Source organism: Grammomys surdaster, unplaced genomic scaffold (assembly GCF_004785775.1).
Source record: "Grammomys surdaster isolate TR1022 unplaced genomic scaffold, NIH_TR_1.0 203, whole genome shotgun sequence".
NCBI lineage: Eukaryota > Metazoa > Chordata > Mammalia > Rodentia > Muridae > Grammomys > Grammomys surdaster.
The window spans coordinates 2,292,384-2,309,178 of NW_021604648.1; the positions used below are offsets into that span (position 1 = coordinate 2,292,384).

At 47.1% G+C, this 16,795-nt stretch overlaps 1 protein-coding gene across 1 annotated transcript in view; it reads left to right on the forward strand.

The window, feature by feature from the left end:
• Positions 1-11,256: 11,256 nt before the first annotated feature.
• The window catches only part of Mogat2 (monoacylglycerol O-acyltransferase 2), a 22,057-nt gene continuing 16,518 nt past the window's right edge, over positions 11,257-16,795 (forward strand). Inside the window, exon 1 of the mRNA XM_028770739.1 lies at positions 11,257-11,393. Coding sequence (XP_028626572.1) covers positions 11,303-11,393 — 91 coding nt within the window. The 5' untranslated portion in view covers positions 11,257-11,302. The remainder of the gene's footprint in view (positions 11,394-16,795) is intronic.

The following is a 16,795-nucleotide window of genomic DNA, read 5'->3' on the forward strand; positions in this document are numbered from 1 at the left end:
CAGGGAGGTGGGAGGAGCTTCCCACTGGTGGGAGGAGCTTCCCACTTTAAAAGCCACGCCTTTCCGCTCCCACCGATGGTCGATGGTCGTTGGTCACAGCAGGTTCCAGAAGGAAGTGACAGATGGGATAGGACAGCCAGGCAGGCATGGTGATGCACGTGGACAGGTGTATCTCTGTGAGTTCAAACCCAGCTCGAACTGTATAATGAGTTCCAGGCCAGCCAGAGCCACACAGTGAGACACTGTCTCCAAAACAAAAAACAACAACAAACAAACAAACAAAACCAAACAAACGGGTTGGCATGAGGAGATCTGGCTGCTAGCTGAGGGTTTTGCTGTCGGAATGGAAGAGAAAAATACTGGGGAACTGATCCCTAGCAGGGCCTGTGGAGGACTGTAACCCTGGGCTGCTATGACAAGGAACCCTCCAACAACAGAGGCTGATACTTACGGAGGGGAAGTAGGGAAGTCAGGGTCGTGAGAGGTAGTCTAGACTGAACTTGACTGGATTTCAATTAGGAAAGACATCTCTGGGTGTGTCTGTGAAGCATTTCCAGAGGTGTCACTGAGCAGGAAGCCTCACACAGGACATAGGTGGTCCTGAGACTGCAGGCTGCTTTCAAAAGAGAACAGTTGCTGAGCAGAAGCCTGTATGTACGGCTCCATTTCCTGACTGTGGCCATAAGGTGACCAGCTGCCTCAGGTTCCCTCCCTTGTCCTCCCTACCCCCATGGTGGACTTTACCCCTAAGCACGAGTCACATAAAGCCTTCCATGTTGAAGTTTCTTTTGTTTGGGTATTCTGTCATAACAACAAGAAGGCAGTGTCACACCCAGCTTTAATGTGTGTCGGCAAGGTGGGTTCTGCTGGATGCTCTGTGAGCGAGCCTATCCACTTGCCTTACTCAGTTTCCTGTGTGGTCCCTTCCTTGTGTTCAAAGAGCATCTTCCCAAGTGCCTCTCTTCCATCACTATGTAGCCGTCTTCTGTTGTGCCTCCGGCCCTCCGTTTCCTTCTTACAAGGATCGCTGTGATGACATCATGCATCCAACTGTAAGGTCACATGAGGTGACTTCAGACTCTTTCCTTCAGTCATGCCTGCCACACTCCTCTTGTCACATATAAAGTATTGTTTACAGTTGGGGGGGTTAAGATAGGGATGTCTTGGGTGGGGGTGGGGATAGTCATCCTTCCATGTATGCCCAGCATTTACATCATTGCCAGGACAGAAAGAATTCAACCCCGAGATCCAACACCCAGTCTCCAGTGTTTCCTCTAGCTGCAGGGCTTGGGCCCGCTGGCTGGGTTCTAATAGTCAAACGCAATTGAACAGCACTGCAGTCTCCTTACAGATAGACTTCTCGGAGCCCTACCATGCTGTGCACTCCAATTTTAAACTTAGTTCATCAGAGTCTTACTGAGATAACAGCATGCCACACTGTAGTGTGGACACTGCTGCCCAGGCCAGTCTGCCACACTCACTGCCTGCAGAAAAGGAACTTCAGAAGAGCAGGGACTTCCTTCAGCTCTCAGAGAGCTTGAAGTGGGCAGAGAAAGTCTCAGCTTCACATTTCCTCGTTCAGAGAACACACCTCCCAGTGGGAAGTGTACAGAGGTCTCTGAGTTAGAGATTCCTGCAGAGAGAAGGCGGGGTTCATATTGGCCATGCTGGCTGAAATGCCTCGTACTGTCAAGTAAAGAACACAGCAGCTGGGCTGGAGAGATGGCTCAGCGGTTAAGAGCACTGACTGCTCTTCCAGAGGTCCTGAGTTCAAATCCCAGCAACCACATGGTGGCTCACAACCATCCGTAATGAGATTGGATGCCCTCTTCTGGTGTGTCTGAAGATAGCTACAGTGTACTCATAAATAAAATAAATAAATAAACCTTAAAAAAAAAAAAGAACACAGCAGCTGTCTGCAGCAGTGAACTTGGAGTCGTCGTCCATATCTGGAGAAAGGTCACCTGTGAGAGGAAAAGAGAAAACGCCAGGGCCTAGGTGGGTTCACAATGACCTCATTACAACAGACAAAGGGCAAAGGAGGGTGTCATTACTTTAGTAAGCTCTGAGTTTGCTTCTTCCTCTGCAGATGAGGTAACATCTTGTTCTCACCCTCAGGGCAGAGGCTCAGGATCCTCCATCCTGACAGTTCGTAGAGAAGAACAGACTGTTCATCTCCAGCCAAAGCTAGCAGTCAGCCCACATCCAACCTCAACCCTCAGCTCAGGCTTCTGAGCCATCACCAGTCCAACCTTGAGAAGGCTGTCTGACTGTAGCTTCTCATAATGACCACCAGAGGGAGTAGCTCTCATTGGGAAAGGCTGATTTCCCTCTTCCAATTTCCTCTCTGCTGGCACCCTCAGATTTCTTAGGTTTCAGAGCCCGGGATTTCATGCTCAAGGGAAGGTGGGGGGTGCAGCTCTAGTTAGGGAATGGAAAGTATGATAAAGGACAAGGAAAATGCTGGATTTTGATGGGTTTAAGTAAGGACTCAAATGGAACGTTAATTCTGCATTTAAAACTCAGTCCAGCCAGGCAGTGGTAACAGGCAGTTGGATTTCTGAATTTGAGGCTAGCCTGGTCTACAAAGTGAGTTCCAGGACAGCCAGGGCTACACAGAGAAACCCTGTCTCGAAAAACCAAAACAAACAAACAATCAAACAAACAAAAAAACCAACTCAGTCCAGCAGTAGCAGGATGTGGTGGTGCAAGCCAGTACACTGGTGGTATAACTGCAGTACACTGGCCATGCTAATCTGAAATGCCTCATAATGTCCAAGTAAAGAACAAGTGGCCTCGGGCTGGAGAGATGGCTCAGTGGTTAAGAGCACTGACTGCTCTTCCAAAGATCCTGAGTTCAATTTCCAGCAACCACATGGTGGCTCACAACCATCTGAAATGGAATCTGATGCCCTCTTCTGGTGTGTCTGAAGACAGCAACAATGTATTCACATATATAAAATGAATAAATAAATAAACCTTAAGAACAAGTGGCCAGCCAGGTGATGGTGGCATTCATCTTTAATACCAGCACTTTGAGAAGCAGAGGCAGTTGGATCTCTGAGTTTGAAGCCAGTCTGGTCTAAAAAGCAAGTTCCAGGACAGCAAGGGCTACGTAGAAAAAAATCTTGTCTTAAAAAAATCAAAAAGCCCAATCCCAGCACTTGTGAGGCAGAGGCAGGCAGATTTCTGAGTTCGAGGCCAGCCTGGTCTACAGTGAGTTCCAGGACAGCCAGGACTACACAGAGAAACCCTGTCTCAAAACAAAACAAAACAAAACAAAACAAAACAAAACACAAACACAAAACACCCCCCCCCAAAAATCAAAAAGCCCGCCTTTAATCCCAGCACTTGGGAGGCAGAGGCAGGCGGATTCCTGAGTTCGAGGCCAGCCTGGTCTACAGAGTGAGTTCCAGGACAGCCAGGGCTATACAGAGAAATACTGTCTCGAAAAAAATAAATAAATAAATAAATAAATAAATAAATAAAATTAAAAAGCCAAAGCAAACCAACTAACTAACCAACCAAACACAAAAACCCCACTGTATATCAAAAGACATTGAAACACATTCAGCAAAACCCAGAGTGAAAGACTTGTACCACTTTGTCCTGAAATTTTTAATTTTATTTTTTTTCCAAGACAGGGTTTCTCTGTGTAGCCCTGGCTGTCCTGGAACTCACTCTGTAGACCAGGCTGGCCTTGAACTCACAGGGATCCTCCTGCCTCTGCCTCCCAAGAGCTGGGACTAAAGACGTGCGGCATCACTGAAATTTAATTCTAATGAAAAACAAGTAGGAAAAGATATCTGTCTAATGAAAGACGATTCATCTGAATACATCGAAATGTTATACCTATAAAGAAAGATATTCAACTTCAATGATGAGGGAATGCAAAATAAAAGCATTTTACATCCTGGTCAAAGAAATCAAAAAGCCTGGCTTTTACACCCGGTGCCAGGGAGGAGGAGGAAGAGGATCCAGGAGCCCCTCCAGTGTGTGTCTGTTTGGAAAATAGTTTGGTCCTTCCCAACTTGGATATTCACAGACTCTTAAATTCAGAGTAGTTTTGAGATGTAGGAAGGGGATGGAAAAGTGAGGCTGAAGCCACCAGGAAGTGGGAGCCGTCTTCTGAAGGAGAAGCTTGCTGTGCAGAAAGTGGCTTTTTAATGTTTAGAACACTTCTATCAAGAAACAGAACAAGAAATATCTGGAAAATAATAACCAAATGGCCAAAAAGCATACTGTAGTGTGCTAAACCTAGTTGTCAGGGAGATTGTGTTGGCTGGTTTTGTACCTCCATTGAGGACATGCCTCCATGAGATCCAGCTGTAAGGCATTTTCTCAATTAGTGATCCAGGGGGGAGGGCTCATTGTGGGTAGTGCCATCCCTGGGCTGGTAGTTCTGGGTTCTATAAGAAAGCAGACTGAGCGAGCCAGGTGAAGCAAGCCAGTAAGTAACATCCCTCCGTGGCCTCTGCATCAGCTCCTGCTTCCTGACCTGCTTGAGTTCCTGTCCTGACTTCCTTTGGTAATCAACAGCAATGTGGAAAGTTTAAGCTGAATAAACCATTTCCTCCCCAACTTGCTTCCTGATCATGATGTTTGTGCAGGAATAGAAGCACTAAGACAAGCACAGAGAAGAACATTCATCCACATGGTTACAGTGCGGCACTGGGGATGTAGAACAGTGATAGAGTGCTTGCCTATCATAGACAAGGCTCTGGGTTCAATCTCAGCACCACGAAAACAAAATAAGAGTCATAGCATTGAGCAAGACCAGTAGCAACCTGAGTTCTCCCATCATGCATGCGTCTCCACTTCAGAAAACCATGCTTTATGGTTGTACTATGACTCACCAACTCCATCCAGGCATATAGCACACAGAAGGGAATGAGAAAGCATACCACAGGATGTACAAGAAGCCAGCAAGATGGCTTGGCAGGTAGAGGGGCTTGCTGCTGAGCCTGTACCTGAATTTAACCTCAGGACCTATGTAAAGGTGGAAGGAGAGAACTGGCTCCAAAGAGTTGTTCTCTGACCTCCACACATGTGCTGTAGCGTGCACCATCGCCACCCACAAAATAAACAAATTATGTAATAAAAATTATTTTTTAAAAGATCTGTGAGAATGTTCACAGTAGAAGCAAACAGAGTCTCAGGTGAGCCTGACTTACCGAGCTAGTTCCAGGACAGCCAAGCTACACAGAGAAACCCTGCCTCAAAAAATAAAATAAAATAAAATAAAATAAAATAAAATAAAATAAAATAAAAGGGGGGGAGGTTATAGTACTACAACTCATGCAGCCAGAAACCTATCAGCAGGAAAATAGATAAACCAGCATAGTCACACCATGAAATACTATACAGCAAGAGGTACCCCACCAACATACAACATGGATGACTCAAATATACAATCTTAAGCCAAGCAATCAGTCTCCAAAGAGTACATGCTGTGTAATTCCTCTTTTATAAAGTTCAAAAGCCTAGATAAGGCTGGGGTGGTGCTCATCTATAGTCCCAGTACTTAGGAGGCAGGTAGACCAGGGGTTCAAAGTCATCACTGGCCATGCGTCATCTGGGCTCATGAGATACTGTCTTTAAAAGGACAAATTAGCCATTGGTGGTGGCACATACCTTTAATCCCAACACTCAGGAGGCAGAGGCAGTTGGAACTTTGTGAGTTCAAGGCTAATCTGGCCTACAAAATTCCAGGACAGACAGGGCTGTTATACAGAGACACTCTGTCTTGAAAAAAGGGGGAGAGGGGCAAAAATATACTTAAAAACAGTAATAGTGGGGTCTTAGTACTGAGTCAGGAAGTGGCTTTTACCCTAACCAAGAGCCTACCTGTAACTGGTACCCCATTACAAAGAAAAATGTTGTCTTTTCCAATGGAGTCTCACAGGGCATCTTTGCTTCACTTCAGTACAGGCCTGATGCCCAGGAGTAGATGACACACGCAAAGCAAACGTAATGATATCTTTGCAGACTTTGTTTTGTTTGGGAAATTTTTATTTATTTGTCTTTTACTTGTTTGGGTTTCTGCTTTTGTGTATTGTGTGTGTGGTTTTTTGTTTGTTTGTTTGTTTTTTAAAAGAGAGAAAGAAAAGGTGTTTTGTTTGGTGGGTAGGGAGGTGAGGAGAATGTGGGAGGAGTTAGGGGAAGAGGAATTTGCAATCAGAATATATTGTATAGGAATTTTTTTTCTGAGTTCGAGGCCAGCCTGGTCTACAGAGTGAGTTCCAGGACAGCCAGAGATACACAGAGAAACCCTGTCTTAAAATTAAAGAGAGAGAGCGAGAGAGCGAGAGCGAGAGCGAGAGCGAGAGAGAGAGAGAGAGAGAGAGGGAGGGAGGGAGGGAGGGAGGGAGGGGGAGGGGGAGGGGGAGGGGGAGAGGGAGAGGGAGAGGGAGAGGAAAAGGAAAGAAAGAAAAGAAAGTAAGAGAAAAATAAACCCCTCCCCCCACAAAAAAATCGGTGCTGGTTGGTCAGGGTAGAGTGCGTGCCTGTGGCTCATGAAGTTTTGGCTGCCATCTGAAATATACATACGCCAAGTGTCATGCATGCCTGTAATCCCAGCATTCAAGAGAGAGGTAGGAGGATTAGAAACTCAAGATCGTAAATTTGAGACTAGCCTGGGCTTTAGGAAATATTTTCTTTAAAAAAAAAGTGTGTGTGGTGGGGGAGGGGGCTGGAGAGAGGCTCAGCGGTTAGAGCACCTGTTGGTCTTTCAGAGGACCAGGGTTTGATTCCCAGCACCCAAGTGGGGGCTCACAATCATCCGTAACTCCAGGTCCAGGACATCTGATGACCTCCCTGACCTCTGAGACTCAGAACCAGTCACACATGTGGTGCATTTACATACATTCAGGCCACACATTAATAAATAAATAAATAAATCTAGAAAAAGAAAAGCAGAGCTGAGGCTGTGGTCACCTGGGGGAGGGCAGCCCTGGGAAGGGTGGAGTGGTCACCTGGGGGAGGGCAGCCCTGGGAAGGGTGGAGTGGTCACCTGGGGGAGGGCAGCCCTGGGAAGGGTGGAGTGGTCACCTGGGGGAGGGCAGGCCCTGGGAAGGGTGGAGTGGGAGGGGCACTGACCGGCGTCTCTCTGCATATTGATCACTTCTGGAGCGAGGCAGCAGGACTGATTTTATTTTATGAAAACGTCCCACTTTGGACACACCTGGGTTTTTTCCTGATGGACTGTGGTGTGGTTGGATAAAGGTGCCAAATTCCACAGACAACTTTTGGAACAGGTGTAAGCCTTAACAGATCGGGCTTAGAGAAAGATCTTAGATCACTGGAGATAAAAGCATTTTCTTTGTAAACTATTTGCCTCAGGTTTCTTTATTTTTGTTCTTGTTTTTAGTTTTTTGTTTTGTTTTGTTTTGTTTTTGAGATGGAGTCTCACTATGTAGCCCCAGCTGACCTGGAACTTGCTGTGTAAACCAGCCTGGCCTCAAACTCACAGATGCCAGTATAAGCATTAAAGGCAAGCACCACTACTCATGGCCCCAAGTCAGCTATTTTGTTGAAGAGACAGAAGATAGACCAACACATGTGATACATTTAAATCAATTTCCACCTTCACAGGGACAAAGATTCTTTTTTGTTTGTTTGTTTTGTGTTATTGTTTTTTTCCAGACAGGGTTTCTCTGTAACAAAGATTCTTTTTTAGGGATGTGTGTGTGTGTGTGTATGCAGATGCACATGAGTACTTGTGTGTCAAAGGTCAGCTTTGGCACCACATGATAAACTGAATCAGGCAGCAAGGTGTGGCATCAGGGACTGGGGTCATTGCTGAAAGTAGCTGATGGGAGTCAGCACTAAGAGGAGCTGACAGGGTCAGTCCACAGTACGACAGACAGGGGCTGCTGCCTATGGCAGCCAGCAATTAGCCAAGAAAGAAAAGGGTGAAATCAAACACACAGAGTGGTTGAAGCAAAGGCAGGCTCCAGAAGTTTTTTCCTTGCACACACACACAGACACACACACACATACACACACACATTCACACACACACACACACACACACACATACACACACACACATACACAGAGTGGTTGAAGCAAAGGCAGGCTCCAGCAGTTTTTCCCCTTTAGGCAATTTTTTTCAGTTTAGCAAGTTTAATTACCACAAAAACGTATTCTTCAAAAGCAGATCAGAATCATTACACAAGAGGAAATTACAACAGGATTATTAATTATGTATTTCTTTTTTGAAACTTATATCTAACTAAACAATCCTCATCTATCTTTGCACAAGCTGATTGTAACTCAGAGCAGTAATTCTTTTGTCAGAGATTAACAAAGTTTAAGAAGGTCAAGTGTATAGCAGCAAGTTTCTCCCTATGCTGGGCGGAGACAATCTGGACTTACTAAGGAACTCGGCCTCTATCTCGAGTCTTGTTTTTCAAGGCTCAATCAGGTAGACTGGCTAATCATCTGTTCTCTGTTCTTACACTCATAATAGAATTGTTTATTCTTTACTCACAACCTTTCTATTTCATGGTGCACACTGAAAACCTGTTACCATATCCCTAGACCACAAGACCAGGGAACTCAGGCCCTATCTACAGTGAGTGCTTTCTTTGATCATGAATCTGTCCCAAGCCTATTTTTCCTGCAACTTCAACTACATGCTTGCAATACAAGGACACTCACTGTGCTTCTTCTCTAACTCAGGCAGCTCTTGCCAGTCTATGAGGAAGGGGCACATTCTAGTCTTTAACTTTAAACTTTCTATCAACTACCTGACTTCCCAAAATTACTTAAATCAAGCTAACTCCCTAAAACTCCTTACATCAAGTCAGGATTTCCATAAGTCATTATTAGTTCATCTAAACAGCGTTATCTCGCCGGGCAGTGGTGGCGCACGCCTTTAATCCCAGCACTTGGGAGGCAGAGGCAGGCGGATTTCTGAGTTTGAGGCTAGCCTGGTCTACAGAGTGAGTTCCAGGACAGCCAGGGCTACACAGAGAAACACTGTCTCGAAAAACAAAACAAACAACAACAACAACAACAAAAAAAAACCCCAAAAAACCAGCATTATCTCAAGAACTTTCATCTTTGTGTTGATCTGAAGGAAACTTGCCCAACAGAGTGGACTATCACCCAGGAAGTAATCGCATACGGGCGGTGAGGGTCTCCCGCTGTCCACTGACACCAAGAATGAGGAGAACAGCGATGACAAACCTGAGAAGGCACAACGGTAGCAAGAAGCAACCTTGAGAAGAAGTCTTTGGGGCCACGCCTTTTCAGCGCATACCGTTGCAGTAGCCGAGCAAGGGCATGGGCCGTCTCCAGGAAGTTCACTTGCTCACCGTAGCTCCTCCTGCAAGGCGCCTGCCACTGGTGCCTGCGGAGGTCAGAGGTGTCAGATCCCCTGGAGCTGGAGCTGCAGGTGGTTGTGAACTTAGCCACCTGGATGCTGGGAACAGAACCTGACTCCTCTGCAAGGACAATAAGCACTCTTGACTGCTGACCTGTCTCTTCACCCCAAAGGGAAACATTCAGAAGAATGATGTAGTGATGGGTGGATGTTGTTAGCATTCTTTCTAGGCTCCGCCCACAGTTACCTGGCAACAACCAGGTATGCCTGACTCACCATAAAAGGGGCTGCTTGCCACCTCCTCATTCTCTTACCCTCTTACTCTCTTACACTCTTCTCTCTTTCCTCTCTGCCCCCTTCTCTCCCCATTTCTTCCCCCCCCCACCCCCCATCTCTCTCCACCTATTCATGGCCGGCCTCTACTCCTCTTCTCTCCCTCCCCACCCACCCTCTGCCTTTCTCTGTCTCTACTCCCTCAACTCCCCTCCTCATGCCCTGAATAAACTCTATTCTATACTATACCAGGGATGCCTCTGCATGGACCCGCGGGAGACACTCCCTTTCCACCTCACCATACTACGTCTCTACCAAACATATCCTGGTTCTTCCTTCCTATATATATACACACACGCAATGTGTGTGTGTGTGTGTGTGTGTGTGCATATGTATATAACACAAGAGATGTGGCTGGAGAAAAAACTCTAATGCAACTCTGCTTATAGCCTCAGCAGCTAGGGAAGAGAAATTACCCTTGGCCATGGTGTGAAAGAGTAGAGCTGGCCCAGGCTGGGGATGAAAGGTGAGTTCAGTGAGATGTGCAAGCCATGATGGATGATGAAGGAACCACCTAGGCCTTCAAGTCTAGAGGTGGGAAGAGAGGTCAGAGCTGGAGGCTCCAGGTCTGGGAGACCTTTCTACAGAGACAGGAAACAGGCCACCAGACTGAACACAACCTTCAAGGGGCAAGAGGAATCAAGGACAGGCATAGTTATCCGCCTCTAATCCCAACAATGAGGAGACAGAGACCAGAGGCCAGCTTGATCTAGAGTAAGCAGAACAAAGGAGCCCAAGGAAGAGTAGCTTGGGAACCAGGAGGCAAAACTGGAGGGAGAGGCTTCGGGGGAGTGCCTGCTAACCAAACAAGATGAGCAACCTGGCTGTAAGTGGCCAACCTGTGAGCGCAGTTTGTGGAATGCTGTATGAAGCGCGGGGCTGAGGACCCACACGGTGTGGGGCACGGAAAGACCCTGAACACAGCTCTTCTGAGTGCTACTGGTTAGTTAAGCAGAGGGAAGGCAGTTGGAGCAAATGTGGACACAGGGCTTTCCGACGCGAACTGTCGTAAACTGTTTGTGAAGGAAGAGGAGAACGGTGGACATGTGAGGAAGCAAGAGGAGCACTGGGCAGGGCTGAGGGTCGCCACACCATTCTCCTTGGCTGTGGTTCTCAACCTTCCTGATGCTGCGACCCTTTAGCACAGTTTCTCATGTTGTGGTGACCCCAGTCATAAAATTATTTGTATTGCTACTTCATAACTGTAATTTTATTACTGTTATGAATGACAATGCAAATATCTGATATTCAGGATATCTGATATATAACCCCGTTAAAGGATCATTTGACAACCCCCTGGGATCGCGACCCACATGTTGAAAAGCATTGCCCTTGGGGTTTCACCTTCTTGCCATAGCTAGAGCAGATTCTAGAGAGTGGGAACAGTGGTTTTGCAGATAGGCATTGCCTAAGAGGACTGATAAGAATGAAAGGATGAAAGAGGTTTCTCTTCCGTCTTCCGCCTTCCTGTAGCCTGGTCCCAGCCCAGGGATTCCAAGGTTTCCTCTAGGAAAAAGGATCTGGCGTGGGCGGAGCAGGGGGGCCCTGGCTCTGGGTTGGGATGGGCTGGGCGAGGCTGGCCCGGCCCCTTCAACCTAGACCACAGCCGGTGTGTGGAGCCTCCTGAGGAAGCTCAGCATGGTGGAGTTCGCCCCTCTGTTGATACCATGGGAGCGCAGGCTACAGACCTTCGCGGTCCTTCAGTGGGTCTTCTCCTTCCTGGCCTTGGGTAAGACAGTAGCCACGGGCACGCGAGAAGAAGGGCAGGGCAGCCTCAGCGGGAGCACAGGATGCTTGATGGGGAGATTCAGGAAGGGGGTTTGCTGGGCTCAAGGGCTCTTCTGGGGTCTGTCAGAACCTCGTGTGGGTATGTTGGGTTTCCCATGTCTTAGACAGACTTTAGTTTCCTGGACTTTGGGACAGTTTCCTCCAGGCTTTTGCTGCAAGCTGCTGAGGGCTGAGAAAGCACCCGATGCTAGGGGATGCCTCTGAGAGAAAAGCTCTCCAGTTTACCTCTCGGAAAAAGAGAGCTGGAACTGAGGCCAGGAAAGAGGGGACCGTCCTCTGCTTCACCAGCTGCATGATGGGGATGCCAGTGTCACCCTCTGGGGTCTTTGTAGATGAAATGCAGAAAGCTGGGAACTTGTATGAAAGGCAGACCTACCTGGCTCCTGAGGTGTGGCTCTATCCCACTCCGGTGGATGTGTGGCTCTGCTCCAGCACCGCTGTGGACGGGAAGGAAGAATGGCTGGGAGCACTTGGGAACCTTATCTCCTTTGTTGGCACTAGACTGGGGAAGGACTGCCTCCCCAGGACTCAGCCTGGGTCCAGATACTGCTGGTTGTCAAAACATTCACATGCTCAGTACATGCTTTACACACACACACACACACACACCCTTCACAATGTTTCATCTGCAAGGTTTATTCCTGCAAATTAGGCCTTCCAGGATCCCACCTTTAGCACCCACTTTAAAAGGGTCTGCACCTCTATTCCAGGGTCGGTAACCATTTTAAGTACCCCTGGTAACAGCCAAGCAGAGGAATTGCATACTTGAAAGGCCCAGGCTGTGAATCAGGAGCCTGGCAACTGCTCCTTCCAGAGGAAGAAGGGCTGGGGGATGGGCAGAGGGCCCTGTGAGGAGGTGTGGATACAGAACATGGATGATGGGTATAGAAGACAGGGCATGTAGCCTAAGCCCAGGGATGGCTTGGGTCAAAGGGCTCTAGAGACCCAGATCATGTAGTTCATAGCCACAAGCTCACAGGGGCTAATGAACACCAGGCTAGCGTGCCTCCTGTGTCCTTGCGGACAGGAGTAAGTCTGACTAGATGAACCTACCTCATCCATGCAGCCTGTGGTACCTGCCTGGGCTGCCTGGAGAGACCAGGGAGTGGAGCACAGAAGTCAGGGCTCCCCTGAGCCGAAGAGGACTGACTGGAGAGATTAGAGGACAGGGTTCTGGGCTCTTTCATGCCAAGAATGGGAATTTTTACTTTACCCCTTATCCTGAGGGCAAAGGAGAACAATAGACTCAGCAGGGAAGTGACAAGGTCCAGACTGGTGTTAAAGGTCCCTGTGCCTGCTGTGTGTGTGTGTGTGGGGGGGGGGGGGAATGGGGAGATCAAAGGCAGTCAGAGTCTCCAGCAGTAGTCACCAAATCAGGGCCAAGACCAGCCTAGGTGGCTTTTTGTTTGGTTTGTTTGGTTTGTTTTCAGGCTAAGATCCAGGAGTGGTTGTCATTTCTAAAAGATTAGATCTTAAGCTGCTACTTAAGTGTCTTTATAGTGCCTCTCAATTTGCATCCTGAGTCACAAGTTCTGAGATGTCTAAAATATCTGCTGTCTTGCCTCATTTTTTACTGTGACGATGATGGTGGTGGTGATTTTGGTGCTGAAGAAGGAATGGCCTCTGTGTCTCCAAAGCATGAGGATCTGAGTTTGATTCCCAGGACCTCTGTAAAAATGTCAGGCATGGTGACACAAGCTTGTATTCTCAGTACTGGGGAGGCAGCGTCAGGAAGATCCCTGGAGTTTTCTGGCCAGGTAGCCTAGCTTAATGATGATCTTCAGGCTGTCTCAAAAGAAGGTGGACAGCCTTCCTGAGGTGGACACTCAGGGCTGTCCTCTGGCCTTCACACACATGCATACATGTGGGTGCACACACCCACCGACAGGTGAACATACATACACATGTGTCATACCAGAGAGGTAAGCCGAGGCAGTATGGTAGGGGTTTAGTCCACAGACCTACTTAAGAGAAGTTTTAAAGATTAGTGAGGTTTGGGCTAGAGACATGATTTTGTCAGTGAAGCACTTGCTGTACAAACGTAGGATTAGAGTTTGGATCCTGTCTTAGCTAGGGTTTTATTTCTGTGAAGAGACACCATGACCACTGCAACTCTTATAAAGAAAAGCATTTAATTGGGACTGGCTTACAGTTCAGAGGTTCAGTCCATGATCATCATAGAAGGAAGCATGGCAGTCTGCAGGCAGACATGGTGCTGGAGAGGTAGCTGAGAGTTCTACATCTTGATCCAAAGGCAGCAGGAAGAGGGAGTGAGCCTCTAGGCCTGGCGTGAGCATCTGAGACCTTAAAGTCCACTCACAGCAGCACACTTTTTCCAACAAGGTCACATCAACTCTAACAAGGCCACACCTCCTAACAGTGCGATTCTCTAGGAACCTATAGGAACCATTTCAGATCACCACAGATTCCCACGAAAACACCAAGTGGGGTTGGTGGCCTGCCATTAATATCAACACAAAGGAAGCAGAGACAAGAGATCCCTAGAGCAAGCTGGTCAGCTAGACTAGTCTAATCAGGGATTCAAGAGAGAGAGAGAGAGAGAGAGAGAGAGAGAGAGAGAGAGAGAGAGAGAGAGAGAGATCCTGCCTCAATACCAGAGAGTCACAGAAGGATAGAAAAAGATAAAGATCAGAGAGTGATAGAGGAAGATACACTGGCACCTGAACACACGTGTGTCCACGTATGAACATACATACATACATGCTTACAAACCACATACACACCAAGAAGAAATACAATGTGAGTCTAAAGCCTACCAATACACAGGTTCCCAGGCAGGGAAATCTGAAGGAGGAAGATAAGACAGAGAGTGATCTGAACAGCTGGTTCAAACTGGACATATGGGATATATTTTGCAAAATGGCACAGAAGTAGCTGGGAAAGTCAATTAGGACCAGGCACCAAAGGCTCAGGCCCCATGCCAAATGCTTTCCAGATGGGCTACTCATTGCTTCTGTTTCTTTTCTCTCTCATATCTCTAGTGGGGGAGTAAGGTTCCTCAGTCTTGCTCCATGCTGTTCCTAGATGTTTTTGTTTTATATTTTATATTTTTGAGTGAATAAATGAATGATTGGCATGGGCCAAGCACTGAATCCCAGGTGTTACCCTGCTAGCTTGCTGTGTGACCTTAGCTGTGTGCATGTCCTCTCTGAGTCTCTAAAAAGTAGGAGTTTAAGACATGTATGGTGACATAAGCCTTAGAACCCATAACATGGGAGGCAGAAGCAGGAGGATCTCTGAGTTCAAGGCCAGCCCTGTCTACAGAGTGAGTTTCAGGACAGCCAAGGCTACACACAGAGAAACCCTGTCTCAAAAACAAAACAACAAAATGTAGGGGTTTAAGAAGCCTCAAGCTTCAGGCGGTGGTGGCGCACGCCTTTAGTCCCAGCACTTGGGAGGCAGAAGCAGGCGGATTTCTGAGTTCGAGGCCAGCCTGGTCTACAGAGTGAGTTCCAAGATAGCCAGGGCTACACAGAGAAACCCTGTCTCAAAAAACCAAAAAAAGAAAGAAAGAAACCTCAAGCTTGCCTGGACCTTTGATCCCAGTACTTGGGATCTCTGTGAGTTCAAGCCCAGCCTGGTGTACATAGTGAGTTTTAGAACAGCCAGAGCTACATAGTAAGACCCTGTTTTTTGTTGGTTTTGTTTTGTTTAAAAAAAAACAACAAAGAAACTGCAAGCTTTTAAAGATTGGATAAAGGAAGGAAGGAAGGAAGGAAGGAAGGAAGGAAGGAAGGAAGGAAGGAAGGAAGGATAAGGTTATCTTCCTAAATTATCAAGCAGACCGATCTGGGTTTGCTGTTAACAGGGCAGAGAAATAAGTCTGGAGTCAGGATGGCCAAGTGGGATCCTTCTAGTGGAGGGGAAAGCCCTCTGTTTTTTCCTAAAGTTTTTTTCTCTGTCTGCAAAAGTAACTCATTCAAACATCATTCGAACTTTTTGTTTTGTTTTGTTTTGTTTTGTTTTGTTTTGTTTGTTTTTCGAGACAGGGTTTCTCTGTGTAGCCCTGGCTGTCCTGGAACTCACTCTGTAGACCAGGCTGGCCTTGAACTCAGAAATCCACCTGCTTCTGCCTCCCAAGTGCTGGGATGAAAGGCATGCGCCACCACTGCCCAGCTTCATTTGAACTTTTAAGTAAAAGATTTCCCACAATCCTCCCCTCCTGGCAGCCACTGTTTAGCCGGGCATTTTTTTCCCGAGAGATGGTCGTATTAAATGAGAGCCACTGCAGAGACTTTTGGGTTGACCCAAAAGGGAAAGCGCTGTTGATGTTTTACTATTTTTGTTTGTTTGTTTTTTATTTTTAACATTAAAACTTGGAGTTAGGCTGGGGAGACGGCCCAGTTGGGAACGTGCTTGCTGTACAAGTGTAAGGACCTGAGCTCATTCCCTGTGCCCACATACCAAGCTGGATGTGGTGGCATATTCCTGTTAGTCCAGCTCTGGGAAGACAGGAGCATCAGAGGCATTCCTGCCAATCATCCTGGCTGAATTAGTGAGCGCCAGGGTCAGTGAAAAACTCTTGTCTCAAAAAATAAGGTGGAGGGGTTAGGGATTTATGGCAGTGGAATGAGGGAATTAAAGCACCTGCCTAGCAAATACAAGGTGCTGGGTTAGGTCCTCAGCTCCAGAGGGGGAAAATGTGTGAGACATGACCTCTGATCTCTGACCTCAGGACTCAGCATGCAAATGCTCATATGGAAACTGCAAATTCACACAAACATGCATACACACGTACACACACACACACACACACACACACACACACACGAGAAGAAGAAGGGAGAGAGAGAAAATTTTTTGTAATAGGGGTTTCTCTATGTAGGTGAGGTTTGGTCTCAATTTGCAATCCTTCTGCCTTATCCTGATTATGGGTGCACATTACAGCAGCTGCTGCCTATTTCCAGTGCAAACATTTTTAATGAAAATCATAAATAAATAAAGTCTAAGTCAACCTCCCTCCCTCCTTGTCTCCTGCTTGGAGGAGCTTCCTGTACCCTCTGAGTGTGGGGACATCTGTGCCAGCCTCTGTTCCTACTCACGCTGGCACTTGGTTCCAAGCCCTCTACAAACAAAAAGTCACAAAACCATAAGCCACTGCTGGTCCTGTCTTCCCATTATCCATGCCTTAGAGGGCTCCAGGAAGAAGGCAGAGATCTGGAGGAACAGGCTGGCCCTCGAAGTACTGACTGTAGCTGTCTTTTCTTTCAGTTTTTCCAGATACCATTTGTCTGAGTTTGTGTATGAATCCACCCACTCCCGTTTTTATTTGTAAATAATTTAATGGCATTTAAAAATAAATAACAAGCCGGGCGGTGGTAG